At 37.2% G+C, this 13,462-nt stretch overlaps 1 protein-coding gene across 2 annotated transcripts; it reads left to right on the forward strand.

The window, feature by feature from the left end:
* Positions 1-430: 430 nt before the first annotated feature.
* kctd7 (potassium channel tetramerization domain containing 7) lies at positions 431-8,043 on the forward strand. Of its 2 annotated transcripts, none has more exons than XM_024266438.2 (5): positions 431-1,114; positions 1,187-1,627; positions 2,791-2,960; positions 5,459-5,637; positions 5,814-8,043. In XM_024266438.2, exons 2-5 carry the CDS (start codon positions 1,322-1,324, stop codon positions 6,188-6,190), a joined length of 1,032 nt encoding a protein of 343 aa, XP_024122206.1. In that variant the 5' UTR covers positions 431-1,114; positions 1,187-1,321; the 3' UTR covers positions 6,191-8,043. The 2 variants fall into 2 exon arrangements, with proteins under 2 accessions (XP_024122206.1, XP_024122205.1); XM_024266437.2 differs by having other exon boundaries at positions 431-1,102.
* The last annotated feature ends 5,419 nt before the right edge of the window (positions 8,044-13,462 follow it).

Here is a 13,462-nt window from a genome sequence, read left to right on the forward strand (position 1 = left end):
GGATCCAAGCGTGACGTTTTCTTAATAGCAGGATTTGAGTTTGACTGTGTGTGATTGTCTGTCTCTCTGTGTTATTTCTGTTCATATCGACTCTCTGCTCTTTCTTCCAAATGCAGTGAGTAGAAGCTGCGTTCACCCAGAAGTTTCAAACAAGATACAGCAGATATTGCAAACTTTCAAAAATATATTTATAAAGTTAGAGGTTTCGAGCCTTTTCCATTATGTATGCTTGCTTGTATTTAGTTCATCTTTGTATTGAAACATTATATAAACATTTTTAACTGTAAGCACAAGAATGAAGACAAAATAAATAGGAAACATTGACAGTATATGTAATAAATCCCAGTATGGTACATCACATTTTTTTTCATCCCATGAAACTATAAACTGCATATTTGGAAAACAATAATAGATGGTTGGATGCAATGAATGAGATTGGCCAAGTAAAATGTAGTGGAAATAATTTAGATATATAACTTATTGTATTTTTTACTGGATTATTCAAAGTAAAATTGTCAGCTACAAATATCAACATAAATTTTTGAAGTTCTCATTTCTTTAAAGGTTTTGAAAGATTTATTTCTATTCATTTTTCAGTTGTACAAGCTAATAATTTATTACAAAACGGTGGAAGTGTCACTATTAAGCGTCTGTGTGAAACTCAGACATTAGAACAACAATACGTCATGGTTCAACCACAGACACACATATGTAATGTGTAGAAGGAAAAATACAAAAAAATATTTGGTCTCTAAAAATAACACATTACAGTTGAGGTGTTGCCGGAATAGTCAGTAAAAAAATAAAAAAAAAACAGGAAACTCAATTAAACTTAAACTTTATTTAGTATTACATACATATAAAATTATATGAAATATATAAATACTTGAAACACGTGAGTTATTGAGTCTGGAAAGAGCATTTTGCCACTTTTAAATAATTAATGACACATTTATTTATTTAATGGTGTATATATTTATTTCATTCTGGCTCTTTCTAGACTCAATAGTTAGGAAGAATCGCAGGAGTTGGAACTTCAGAAACCCATAACAGCGAGCATTCCACGCGTTGCGTAATGACGTCACACGTAAGCTCGTCTTGAGTACGTCACGCCGTAAGAGCCTTCGTCCAGTTTGCTAATGTTTTGATTACATTCGGAGACTTTTACTACATATATGGTGTCCAGGCTTTCATCCCAGGAGGCGGAATCGACCCGCGTGCGCAGTGGGCAGGGATCCAGCAGCCGCCTCAGACGCCCCCTCCGCCACGGTTGTTGTCCCCTCAAGCAGCGTCTGGTGCCGAGAGCTGGCCCGCCGAGTGCATGCAGCAGAATGGGTCGAGCGCTTCCAACGGTTCCGGAGGCTGCGGTCGGGAGCGCCAGTCTCCGTCCTTCAGCCCGCTGCCCGCCGCCACCACTCGGGTGAGACGCTTCATCCAGGAGAGGCGGACGCTGCCCCTGCCCAGAGTGATGGTGGTTTTCTCGGGCGCGGGGGACGGCGACAAACCGGGAGATGCCATGTCAGGTTCGGAACCTGCGGAGGACGATCCCCGACAGCCGGCCTCCCCCTCACCGAACCGCACCCCGAGTAAGCCGCCCCGCTCCTCCCTGAACAGCCAGGAGCAGGAGGTAGGCCGACGGGCGGGAAATATGTGTTTCCTCTCTAACAAGGCAGAAAACACCACAGAACCAACATTTATGAAGTCAAATGAGAGATTATTAAAACGAGATTTGATATGGTTTACTGTTGAAACCCACAAACCACAAACCCCATTAGACATCAATTATTTGTGTAGCGAGAGCTTCAATTGGTATTTATAGAGAGGTCAGTGATTGCCCTGAGCTCTGTTGTGATTGGCTGACAGCTGTGTCACATGACTTACAGTTAAATCTTATTATTGTAGCCTGGTTACTCGATAAATCCCTACAGACCTGTTTATGTGCTTCAGTTTCCAAACCTTATTCAACTTTCAAATTCAACATTCAAATAAGTTCTTCTTTATTTTATCAAAATAAATAAGATTTAAAGAATTTCTTTAAATAAAGAAATCAACTGAAGTGTTAAAAGGCTGAGCGACATTAAAACAACCATAAAGGGGTTAACTAAAGTGGTAATAAACAAAAGTGAGTTTATTTCTCCCATTATTTCTTCCCAAAAATATACATTTATTACCATTTAAGAGCCTCTTTCGCATAAACACTTTTTATAAAGCAACATTTTTAAAACAATCCTATGACAAAATAAGTCAAGTGTCTGTACCATTAATTCAAAATTGCTTGTTTTTTAATAAAATATTATGAGTTTGAATTGTTTTAGCTTTGTCAAACAGAAAAATGTTCATTTACATGAATTTTTGATTGCTGTATATCTGAAATAAATTCATGTAAATAAAAGCAATCTGTCAATCCTGTTATCCAGTGATTTTATTTGTATAATTCAGGTTTGACCATCGCTAAATATGTTTCTATAAGCCCTAAAAAATATTAAATTTGATTATTTTGAGCAGACTAAAAAGATTCCTGTTAAGTTTTTCTATCATTTTCCTCAAAAATCACTTGCATTGAAAAAAAAATCAGATTATTTTGTAGTTTTTATGCACTCAACTCTTGATGTTTTAAAGAAGTTGGCATTAAAGGGCAATAAAACCCATTAAACAAAATGTTTTCACAATTGCAGAAACTCTAAAAATCGTCATAAATGATGACAAACTAATTTTACTTTGTAAATGGGAACAAAAGTCATAATTCACATCTTGCAGTAAAATATTTCAGCGGTTTGTTTCTGTTTGAAGTTTCCGGAGGTCATTTCTCTGAACGTGGGGGGCACATACTTCACCACTCGCCTGTCCACGCTGCGCCGCTACGAAGACACCATGTTGGCCGCCATGTTCAGCGGGCGTCATTACATCCCGCGGGACGCTGAGGGGCGCTTCTTCATTGACCGGGACGGAGCATATTTTGGGTGAGTTATATCATAGACTCAGACTTTAAAATTTATTACATTTTGATGCCATTTAAGTCAGCAATTATTAATCAGAGAAGTGCAAATATTAGGAACCTCCTTTAAGTTTTAAGAAAACTTTTGATCTTTGTGATCTGACAGGCTTTCAACCTTCTGCTGTTTTATTATTTTTTGATCAAGAGTGTCTCAATTAATAGAACTTTTGTTTTTAAGCTGGAAACTGCTTCTGAGTGATGAATATCAGAGGAAATGTTCAGAGAACCAGAATCCAGCTGTTTTTAAATTGCAAATGGAACTGTGATTTTGTAAATCAAATTGTTTGGTAGTGACACACAAAAGATTTTTTATTTTGACATCATGAGGCCTTATATATTTATTATATTTATCAGCATACAAAAGCATGAATGCTTGATTGTGTTCTAGTTAACGTTGCGTATAGAAGTTGTCCTAAGCCACTTCCTTGTGGAATTCCTCGTTTTAATTGGTCTTATAGAGTAGTGTTAAATAAAACATGTTTGAAAGGAAGCTTTTCTGTTTCATTTTGTGGTATTATGATGGAAGCAAAAAGCCATTAGGCTTCATCCTCTGGGGGCCATGAAAACACAAAAGCACATTTCGGTCGGAGCAAATGTGTCTCTCAGCCCTCAGCCTCAGCAGAGAACTGGAACTTTCTTTTAAATATGAATGTGTTAACAAGCAGAAGAGATGTATGACTTATGTAAGAGAAGGGTTGGGCTGCGGTCAGTTTAGAGGTTTGAAGGAGAGGTGTGATTAAAGATTTAAAAACAAGGAGCTGAATGGCTGCAGGAGGAAGCAGATACTGTATGCAGTGATGTAAAGTACATTAAAATGTTCTGGCTGCACCTAGAACATAAATCATAACTATTTTGTGCAATGCACCAGCTTTTCCCCTTACTTTCTGAACACTTGAATCTTCTCAGCATTTGCTGCAGAGAAGAAAAAGAGGAAATCCACCAAGAGTTCTGCTAAAAACCAAAAAAAAAATGAAGTGAAAATGTGAACTTTGGGCAGATATAAAGGTTTACCATGAGGCAGAAGTGAGAATTTCTGATAAGATTTGTTTTCCGTGAATTTAGGTGTTTGCTGAATACAGATTTGCTCCTACTTGTGTTTGTATTGTTCCGTCACGATCAGACCCAGAGATGACACGTACAGGTTGAACGGCAGGGGTCCAAGACTTGAACCCTGAGGTGCTCCTGATGATATGGTGGCTGTCAGATTTATAGTCAAGGAATCAACATAACCCCTACTTTCACGATGAGATCAGATCCTTGATTGTAAAAGAGAACTGGAGCGAGCAAGTGTGACATCATACATAGAAAATGGTTTACTTCCAACTCCAACGAAATGAAGTCAATTCAGTGGCAATACGGGCGCCACCAAATCTGTGAGTCAAACGCTGGACGTGAGTACCAGCAGGTACTTTTTTATTTAGGCATCTGATCAGCCAGTTTACAACTTGAATAAATTGCTCTACAGAATGAATTTTATGAAAGAATTACGATTAGCAAGAACATGTTAAAACAAATAGCAGAAAAATAGAATGACTGAGTAATAGCTTTTTAGTTCTCAATAGAAGTGTGTGGGATTTTGGTTTCTTGGAGCCAGCGGGTACTTCCTGTTTGGAAGGGAGTCACTCAGTCCAGTTCTCATATGCAGTCAAACCCACTTTTCCAGCCTAGCATGAAGGATTTTTTTACTCTGTGGTCTCAAAGGCTGCTCTCAGGTCAAGAGGAACTGTTTGGCTGAGTCAGCGATGACGTGGTTGTCACTTTAGCATGAGCTGTCAACTAAAACCTGACTGAAGTTTATCTTGAGAGGCTGTTTGTTTTCAAAATGTTTTCCCTCTGGATCCAAACTGAGTTTTTTAATCACCTTTCCAAGAAAAAAAGAAGGGGTTAACAGCTCTTGATTGTACCGCTCTTCATTTCACCACCAACCATTTCACATCAAATATAAATTAAAGTGTCTACATAGCAGGTTGATGACTTTTGTCTCTCCTAGTGTTTTACCACTGATTTCTACGAGGGGCCGTACAAGACATTAAAGAGAGTATACATGAATGTGAATGGTTCAGAATAAATAATGTCTTGTACGGCCCCTCAAAGCTTTCAGTCATTTCTGATATTCTGATCAGATGATTCCTGTCAGTCTGGTTAACTTTATTTGTGATGCTTTTACTTTTAGAACATGGAGCTAAAAAGAACAAAACTTAATTAAGAATGACACCTCAAAATTTACCCTTTTTTGAAGTGTCACACACATGTACAGGATTAAGTGTAATTCACATTATAATCTGGATTATTAACATTTTTAACAACTTTATGTTAATTGTGATTAAAAAGTTGTTTTTTTTTTTCTCTGGAGGCAAGTTATTTAAAAGAGTTCAAATCTAAAGGCTCTCTAATAAGAGCAGCTATAGAGGCAAATACATTTTTGTTTTGGATTTAGCTCAAAGGCGACATTTCTCTTCAAAGGGACATCCTGAACTTCCTGCGTGAAGGCGAGCTTCCTCTTCGGGACCGAGTCCGAGCCGTGTACAGGGAGGCGCAGTACTACTCCATCGGCCCGCTGCTGGACCAGCTGGAGGACACCCAGCCGCTGACGGGGGAGAAGGTCCGGCAGGCTTTCCTCGATCTGCTGCCCTACTACAAAGGTGACCAGTTGAAATGGAAAAGGAAAGAGTTTTCTGACCAAAACTGAAGCTTTTTAATGAAATATCTCTTCCAATACCTCATGGTTTGAACTGAAAACAGTAAAACACATTTTTATAGAATCCTAAGATCGTGTATTTATTGTGTATATTTGTTGCTCTTGTCTTGTTTCTCGAAGACAACCTGGAGCGCATCGTGGAGATTGCTAAACTGAGGGCCATGCAGAAAAAAGCTCGCTTTGCGAAGCTGAAGATCTGCGTGTACAAGGAGGAGATGCCCATCACGCCGTACGAGCGTCCGCTCTTTAACTCTCTGCGCTTCGAGCGCTCGGAGAGCGAGGCCAAGCTCTTCGAGCACCACTGCGAGGTGGACGTCTCCTTCGGGCCGTGGGAGGCGGTGGCGGACGTCTACGACCTGCTGCACTGCATCGTGGGGGACCTGGCGGAGCGCGGCATCGCCGCCGAGCAGCAGTGCATCGGCGTCTGCGACAAGCACCTCATCAGCCACTACTACTGCAAGAGGCCCATCTACGAGTTCAAGATCACATGGTGGTGAAGTTCAGACCAGACGGACGGATGTTTGGCTTCTATTTATTCATTTTTTTGTATTCCAGTTGCCAATGTTGTCTTTAGATGTGACCCTTTAAATGCCGCCGTTTTTATCCAACATATAAACCATTTCGAGATGCCAAGAAGTAAACAGTTTTACACGTCAGAATCCAATTTTTCCAACTCACAGCTATGCAAAAGCGCAGATTCTAAAATTCAACTCCAGATAGGAACAAACCGAACATCTTGGAGCAGAAGACTGCAACTTGAGGCTCTTTTATCCCTCCAGTGTGGCTCTGTGGGTTTGAAGAAAAAAAGCCGATCATTTAAATAAAAAATGGGTTCTGGCTATTTTTTTTTTAAACTAATTAAATTTTTTATATTTCTGTTTGGATTTTTAACATGTCAGATAACTGTGTAAATGCTGGTTTAAAATATTGCCAATTATTATTATTATTATTTTAAAGCACAAGCAGCTGATCTTTTGCTGCGACTAGTTTCTGTTCAAATGTAAAGTTCTTAAAGTAAATTATTACATTTACATGTATGGATTAAAAATATATTTTTTTTTTGCATCTCACGATTCAATTTAGGAGGCAACAATTCTATTATGAAACGATTAACAATGCATAACAGATCTGCATTTTTTTTAGAAATGTTTCTCGTTGCTCCATTATCTGTTAAAAATCTAAACATAAATGACAAAATGTAACTCCAAAGCCACTATTTCTTCAAATTGTTCGCATTTTCTTCAAAGCCCAAGGGCTACATTGGAAGGAATAAAGGGTCCCTGGAGCTGCTGGTCGCAGACCCCTGCCTCAGACCACGTTCTGCCGCCTCATTCTCCGCCACACTTCTTCCAGCTTTAATGTGCAACCAGGATGTTTTCCTGCATCTCCAGCAGGAGTCGGGCTGTCGGTCCCCAAGCGGGGACTGAATCTGCTGCTTATCGTGTTATCGTAAGTGGGTGACACGACCCGACATCAGGTTTAAACGCCAATTTAGCTAATTGTTCCGTAATATCCCAGATGTGTCGTTCATTTATTTATCAGCCTGACTGTAGCTTCGCCCCGATCGGGCTCACGTTTCACAGCTCCGCCGCTAACAATGTGATCTCACAGTGAAGATTTTAACCTAATTTAATATTGTAAGTAAACTATAGTCAGATGTGTATATTTTATGATAAGCTTCTTAACTTTGTCAGAGTATATTTTCATTACCCAGGCTCCCGTGGGGCCTATGTGGAAATGTGGAACTGTAGTTTAAAGCTTTTTTTGTGGAACACTGAATGTCAGGGTGTGGGCAGTAACTAAGTAGACGTTAATATGTGCAGTTTGCTGTGCGTTTCTGGATTCTTAAATTGAAAATGTACCGTTTGTCGTCACTTTCAAGGAGAATCTTAATATGAGCACTTCACGATTGTAACTGTATTTAAATTATTCACTTCATTTAATATTGTAAAAAAAAACATGTTTGCAAAATTTCTGTTGTTTTGAACCGGGTGATGATTTAAGATGCATTTATTTCCTCCGTTTCTGGATCAATTAAAGTATTACATGTATATTGTTTATAATGTTTTTATATTGTTATTTATTTGTTTGTCTTGGCTTCCAGGAAGCTCTTAGTTCTACAGGTGTTTGGTTTGTTAGAAAAATATGACCCTGTTGTTTTTATTCTTGGTAAAAATTAAAAATGTCAAACACATGCATGAGTTTTCTTCTTTGTTTTTAATTTTTGGTGATTAAAATACATTAAATTGGGGAAAATTATTTAGAAGTCTAAGTCAAACTGATCTGTACTTAATGTTTTGCTTTACACTCATTATGTAAAAAGAGTTTTTAAAATAAAAAAAATAAAAAATTAATTGAAAATTTGATCTATAAATATATTTGAATCAAATGTTTAAAAAAACAGTAAAATAGACACTCGACAATAATATTTACTACTTCTTAAAGTTATTTAACATCTATCTACTGTGTTTATTATTGATAATGACAAGGTAATTTCCCCTTTGTGTGATCAATACATTTTTATTCTATTCTAGAATATTTAAATAATTTGTCAATAATGACCAGCCCCGTCTTTGAGATATTGATACACATAAGGTCAGATATTTGTAATATTTATTTTTTAGATATCTAGCTAAATTTAAGATGTATAAACTTATACATCCAAGAATAAAATGATTTATTCAGTCCAAATTGCTTCAACTACTGCAGATTTATACATGTTTTAACCACTTGGATGTATTTTTTGTGCTGAAAGTCAGAGTTTAGATCAAATGTGACCAAGATTCTGTTTTATGAATGAGGACAAGTAAGCAGCAAATGTGCTTCTTGAATAAATTAAGTCTTAAAATGGATTTGAGGTCAAAACATGTGAACGAGTGAACTCTGAAGGACTGAGCAGAGCTTTCCTGACCAGAGAGAGGTCATCTCTGGAGTTCAGTGACCTGAAGTAACCCCAGCTGGTGACCTGAGGTGACTTTGGGAGATAGTTCTCCAACACATGAATCCCTTGGAGGTTTAATGGTGGGCATGTTGGATTGTAGGAAATCACTGCGTTTCAGTACCACGGAGAGCACCACAGCAGGATCTTCAAGTTTGCTGGGAATTAATATTTTTGCATATACATATATATTTAAACTATTTCCAGAGGGAATTTCCAATCTCTGTAGATGGTAGGAAATGTGGTCTTTGTGTCACACAGTTTCCCCTGAAGAATTTGACCCGGTTTTAGTGGGATTTGCTAAGAAAACTCAACTGCCTCCAACTCCAGCCCTCTGTGTGTAAAACCTAAAACAAAATAGCTTTAAACATACAACTTTAGTGAAAAAAAATCTGTCCATCTGTCCACTCAAAACCTATTAACCAAAAATCTACTAAACAAACAAAAAAAAAATCTGGAGAACTTTACAGCAGACATTAACTCATCCACCAACAGACTGATGGGGCTTTTTTATTATTAGATTTTTTAATCCCCTAAACAAATTGAAAAATAAATAAACTGGGAGTTCATTGGCACTCTAACAGCTTTGTGTAAAATAGAGAGATTATTTAAATTTAAGAGAAAGATTTTAACGTTACAGTCAAAAAGTCTGGTCCAAAGTTAGCTTTTTTCTGGGCATTGAAAACCAAATAAACTTTTATTTAAAAAATGTCATCAAAATACTTTAAAAGTCAACTTTAATGAGGATCAAAACTAATAATATTTATGTATATGTGTATGTATTTGACCTTTGATTCAACTTCTGTGGTTCCAATCATTATTTTGTTTCTAAAAGCTTCCAGTTTTTAAACAAATTGTAAAACAGGGGGCGGGGCTAAGCAACAAGCTTTGCCCAATCCTTGCCCCCTTCCAATTTCTGACTCAATATTAGTATAATTGTTGACAGAGATGATGGAATCATCAATAACAAATGATTTCTTCTGTGGGTGATACGCTCAGTAACTAGCAATAAAATCTGCTCAGATCTCTCAGGTGTGATCAATCCTCAGATTCCTTCAGCCTAGACTGAGCTAGGAGAGCTGTTGATCTTTTCCTGTTCATCTGTGTATGAGAGCGTCCAGCTAATGTGTCTCTGATGGGTCGATGTGTATTTCTGTCCAGGATTTGTGTTGCCACCGTCACAGTTTGGTTTCAGGTCACCCTGAAACAGCTCTGGTTGAGATGTTCAGCAGATCGCCGGCGTTCGTTTTGAGCTGCAATTCAGACTGCCAATCACAAAACTTCTGTTTTTAGTGACAAGGAAATTGAAGCAACAGGGAATTTACAGTTTAGATCACATTGAAAGGTCAAAGTTGAAAAGTCTATAAATACTGACAGAGTCAGCCTGTAAGACAAATCAAGAACAATAATGTGTGTTTTCTTTAGATTATTTGTAAAAATTGGTCATTTTACTATAATGTCCTTATATAATGCATGTTTGTTTTTGTGTGTAGAGGAAAATAGTTTAGAATTTTCTCCAGAAACACTTCTATTATTAAAAAAGCATCAGATTTTTAACACTATTTGAAATAATACCGTGTTATTTGGATACATTTTTTAAATTCCTATTAACACTATGATATTTAAATGCCTCAGTAAACATGTTTCTATATGTTTTAGGATTTGTTATTTGTTTATTTATTGAAATATGATCTTTTTTCAGATTTATGAAAGTAAAAACAAGTAAATGCTTTCTTAAAACAATTCTAAAACAAGATCGATTGGGAGTTTTTTTTCCATTTAAACATCTTGTGTAAATTAGAAACGCTATTTTCTAATTTTCAGAGAAAGATTTTAATGTTACAGGTCATTTTGCTTGTTTTCAGTAAACAAAACACTTTAATTTTGAATACTATATTTAGAAATACTCAAAAAGTCAGCTGTGATGTATCAAACCTAAAAATTGTCTACGTATTTAACCTTTGATGCAGTTTCCGGTCATTTTTTTTGTTTAAAAAGGTTTCAGTTTCACAAGAAGAAACCACTCAATCCACATTCAACTCCTTTATTTTTACTTGAAGCAGAAGATCTCATTAAAAATATTCTGTCATTCTGTTTCATTGTCTGTGTCGTTAATCTGTTAGATTAAACAGCCCTGAACTGCTCATAAAAGCAAGTATATAAGAAAGTGCTGTAAACCTCTGCAAGCATCAACAGTTGGCGTGGTGTTGAAGGAGAAAAGACAAACCCGTCAGGATTTGAACTTCCTGTCTGAGCAGCAGTGATGGATCCTGTCTTCTCTGGTTGATCTGCTTTAAGTTGCTCTGCAGTGATCACTGTCTTCCAGCGCCTCCGGCGCTCCTCTCCTCGCTTCATCCTGTGGGGCCGTGTTCCTGACGTTCTCTCACATGTTCTGTGTTTTGTTCGGGATAGTGGCTCTGACACCCTGTGATCTTTTTGCAGACTGCTGGGAGGTTTTATTGCACAAACGTGTGTTGTGAGGAGTCTGCTGTGTATCCACCTCCTGCTTACTGTCAGGAATGATGGTTGTCAACTTCATTCAAAAATGAGAGACAGAAAGCAAAACTTGAACTTAAATGTGACTTAACACAAGCCACAACATGACAGAAAAAAAGGGGAGACATGAAGATCTGGAAGAAACCAAAGGATTCGGTGAATAGAAGGATGCTGCAGAAAAACAGAAACAGCTGTGAATGATTGATCTTTTAAGACCCACCCTGATGAAAATGCTGTTTTTAACGCATTTTTCTCATGATGGAGGAATTGCATTCCTGGCTATTTCTTTATTCAAATTCAAAAATACAATTTGAAAGAGCTCGTAGGTGTGATGTTGAACCACCGACAGAAATCCACAAGCTCCCTGCTCCCCTTGTAGACAAATAGATCCATGAGCGTCTTTGTTTTTCTCATCTGATCTGGCATCCGGCACAAAACTGTGGCTGGATAGCTTCGATGTTGCTTGCCTTTTTTGTTGCACTAGTAATATAACGGTTGGGGTGTGAGGGGCTGTAAGCTAGCGGGAGAGGATGTACATCAAGGGATGATGGGAAATGAGGATAGGCCAGGGGTCGGCAACCTTTAAAAGTGAAAGAGCCATTTGGGCTCGTTTTTTACTGATCGAAACCTAGTAGGAACCGTATCTTTACCTTTTACCTTGAGTAGGGCCAAATTACAGACAAATCCAGCTCTTTACTCAATTACTAGCTGACCTCCAAATTAGCATAAAATTCCTTAGTAAATTAAATCAGCCAAAAATGCTAGTATGTTGCTAAAAGAAAAGCTAAACTCTAAATTAGCCTAAAAACTCAAGTAGATAACAAATTAGCCAAAAATGTTAGCATATATTGCTAAAATATTAGCTAAACTCCAAATTAGCATAAAAAAGTAATTAGAGGCCAAATTAGCCTTTACAAAAAGATAGCTTGTTGCTCAATTACTAGCTGAACTCCAAAATAGCCTAAAATTCATCAGTAATTCCTCAAAAATGTTAGCATGTGCCTAAAATAGAAGCTAAGTTCTAAATTAGTAGATACCAAATTAGCTAAAATCATCAGCATTTTGCTAAAATATTGGCTAAACGCCAAAATAATGAAATTCCTCAGAAAACGAATTAGTTGAAAAATGTTAGCCTGTTGCTAAAATAGAAGCTAAACTCTAAATTAGCCTAAAACACCCAGTAGACAACAAACTAGCAGAAATGTTAGCATGTTGCTAAAGTAGAACTCTAAATGAATTAAATAAATTAATAAATTACCATTATTTTATTTTTCTTCAGCCAGAGAACCACCATGGAGAGATAAAATCTGGAGCTGCAGGTTGCAGACCCCTGGGAAAGGCTTACTCCTCGTCAAAAATCCCAAATTTCAAAGGCGAATTTCTGAAAATTGAGGCGAATTTTTGCCTAAAACTGCATAATCATAATTAAAAGATCACACTTTGAAAATGGATCAGAAGATGATTGGAGAGGGACTTTAACATCCATGGAGGGGGTAAAAACTAGTACATAGCTTTAACACAAACCATGAACTGAAGAAAAAGACATCACACTTTATCCCTGAAATCTGAAGCTGCTTCATACTCACTGACTGACCTTTTCTTGTAGTTAATGTGGTGAAAAAGACAGATGTGTCACTCGGACTCCTCCCCGAACCCGTTTCTTCTTTGCTCTTCAAACCGCCGGTGCTAACATTTCCATGTCCAAGACATATGACCTGAGCCTCTGGTGTTATGACCAACATCCTTCCCAGCTTTTGCTCATCTCTTGACTCATATTTTTATAGTTCCGACGTTGATGAGAAGAGCTTCCACATTTGAAGTACATTTGTGCCTAAAAAGAATCCTTCCTGTGTTTGTGAGTTTCCTGACAGCCGTTTGCTTCAATGATTGAATCAGAATTTGCTCTTTTAAGACATAGATCGATTGATTGACTGAATCTTATTCATTCCCATCCCCAGTTTTAACATATTTTTTTGCAAAATCGAAGTCAACAAAGTCAAGATTGCATTTTCCCATTAGGCTTTTCATTTTCTAATTTATATGTTTGCAAATTTTTCATTTTTTTTGTATTTTACTTTTCTTCATGTTATTCCACAACCTCACCACATAGACATACATGCATATGCTTCATGTTTCAACTAATAAAGTCTTTGATATTTATTTAATTTTTCATTTTTGTGATTTTTCTGTTGAGTTTGTAAATAAACCCTAAGTTTCATCCCTGATTTTTTCTTCCATCCTGTATTTTCTGTTCAGATTATGCAGTATTGATGAGAACAATGCTGCTTTCTGTGGAAAAATGGAAAATTTCTGCTTCCAAAATGTAGCACAGAGC

The sequence above is a fragment of the Oryzias melastigma genome, linkage group LG14 (genome assembly GCF_002922805.2).
Source record: "Oryzias melastigma strain HK-1 linkage group LG14, ASM292280v2, whole genome shotgun sequence".
Lineage (NCBI taxonomy): Eukaryota > Metazoa > Chordata > Actinopteri > Beloniformes > Adrianichthyidae > Oryzias > Oryzias melastigma.

Coding starts and splice junctions, on each gene's coding strand:
- kctd7 (XM_024266438.2), top strand. CDS start 1,322: ATGCAGCAGAATGGGTCGAGCGCTTCCAACGGTTCCGGAGGCTGCGGT. Junction 2,961..5,458: donor CGGGACGGAGCATATTTTGG/GTGAGTTATATC, acceptor TTCTCTTCAAAG/GGACATCCTGAACTTCCTGC. Junction 5,638..5,813: donor TCTGCTGCCCTACTACAAAG/GTGACCAGTTGA, acceptor TGTTTCTCGAAG/ACAACCTGGAGCGCATCGTG.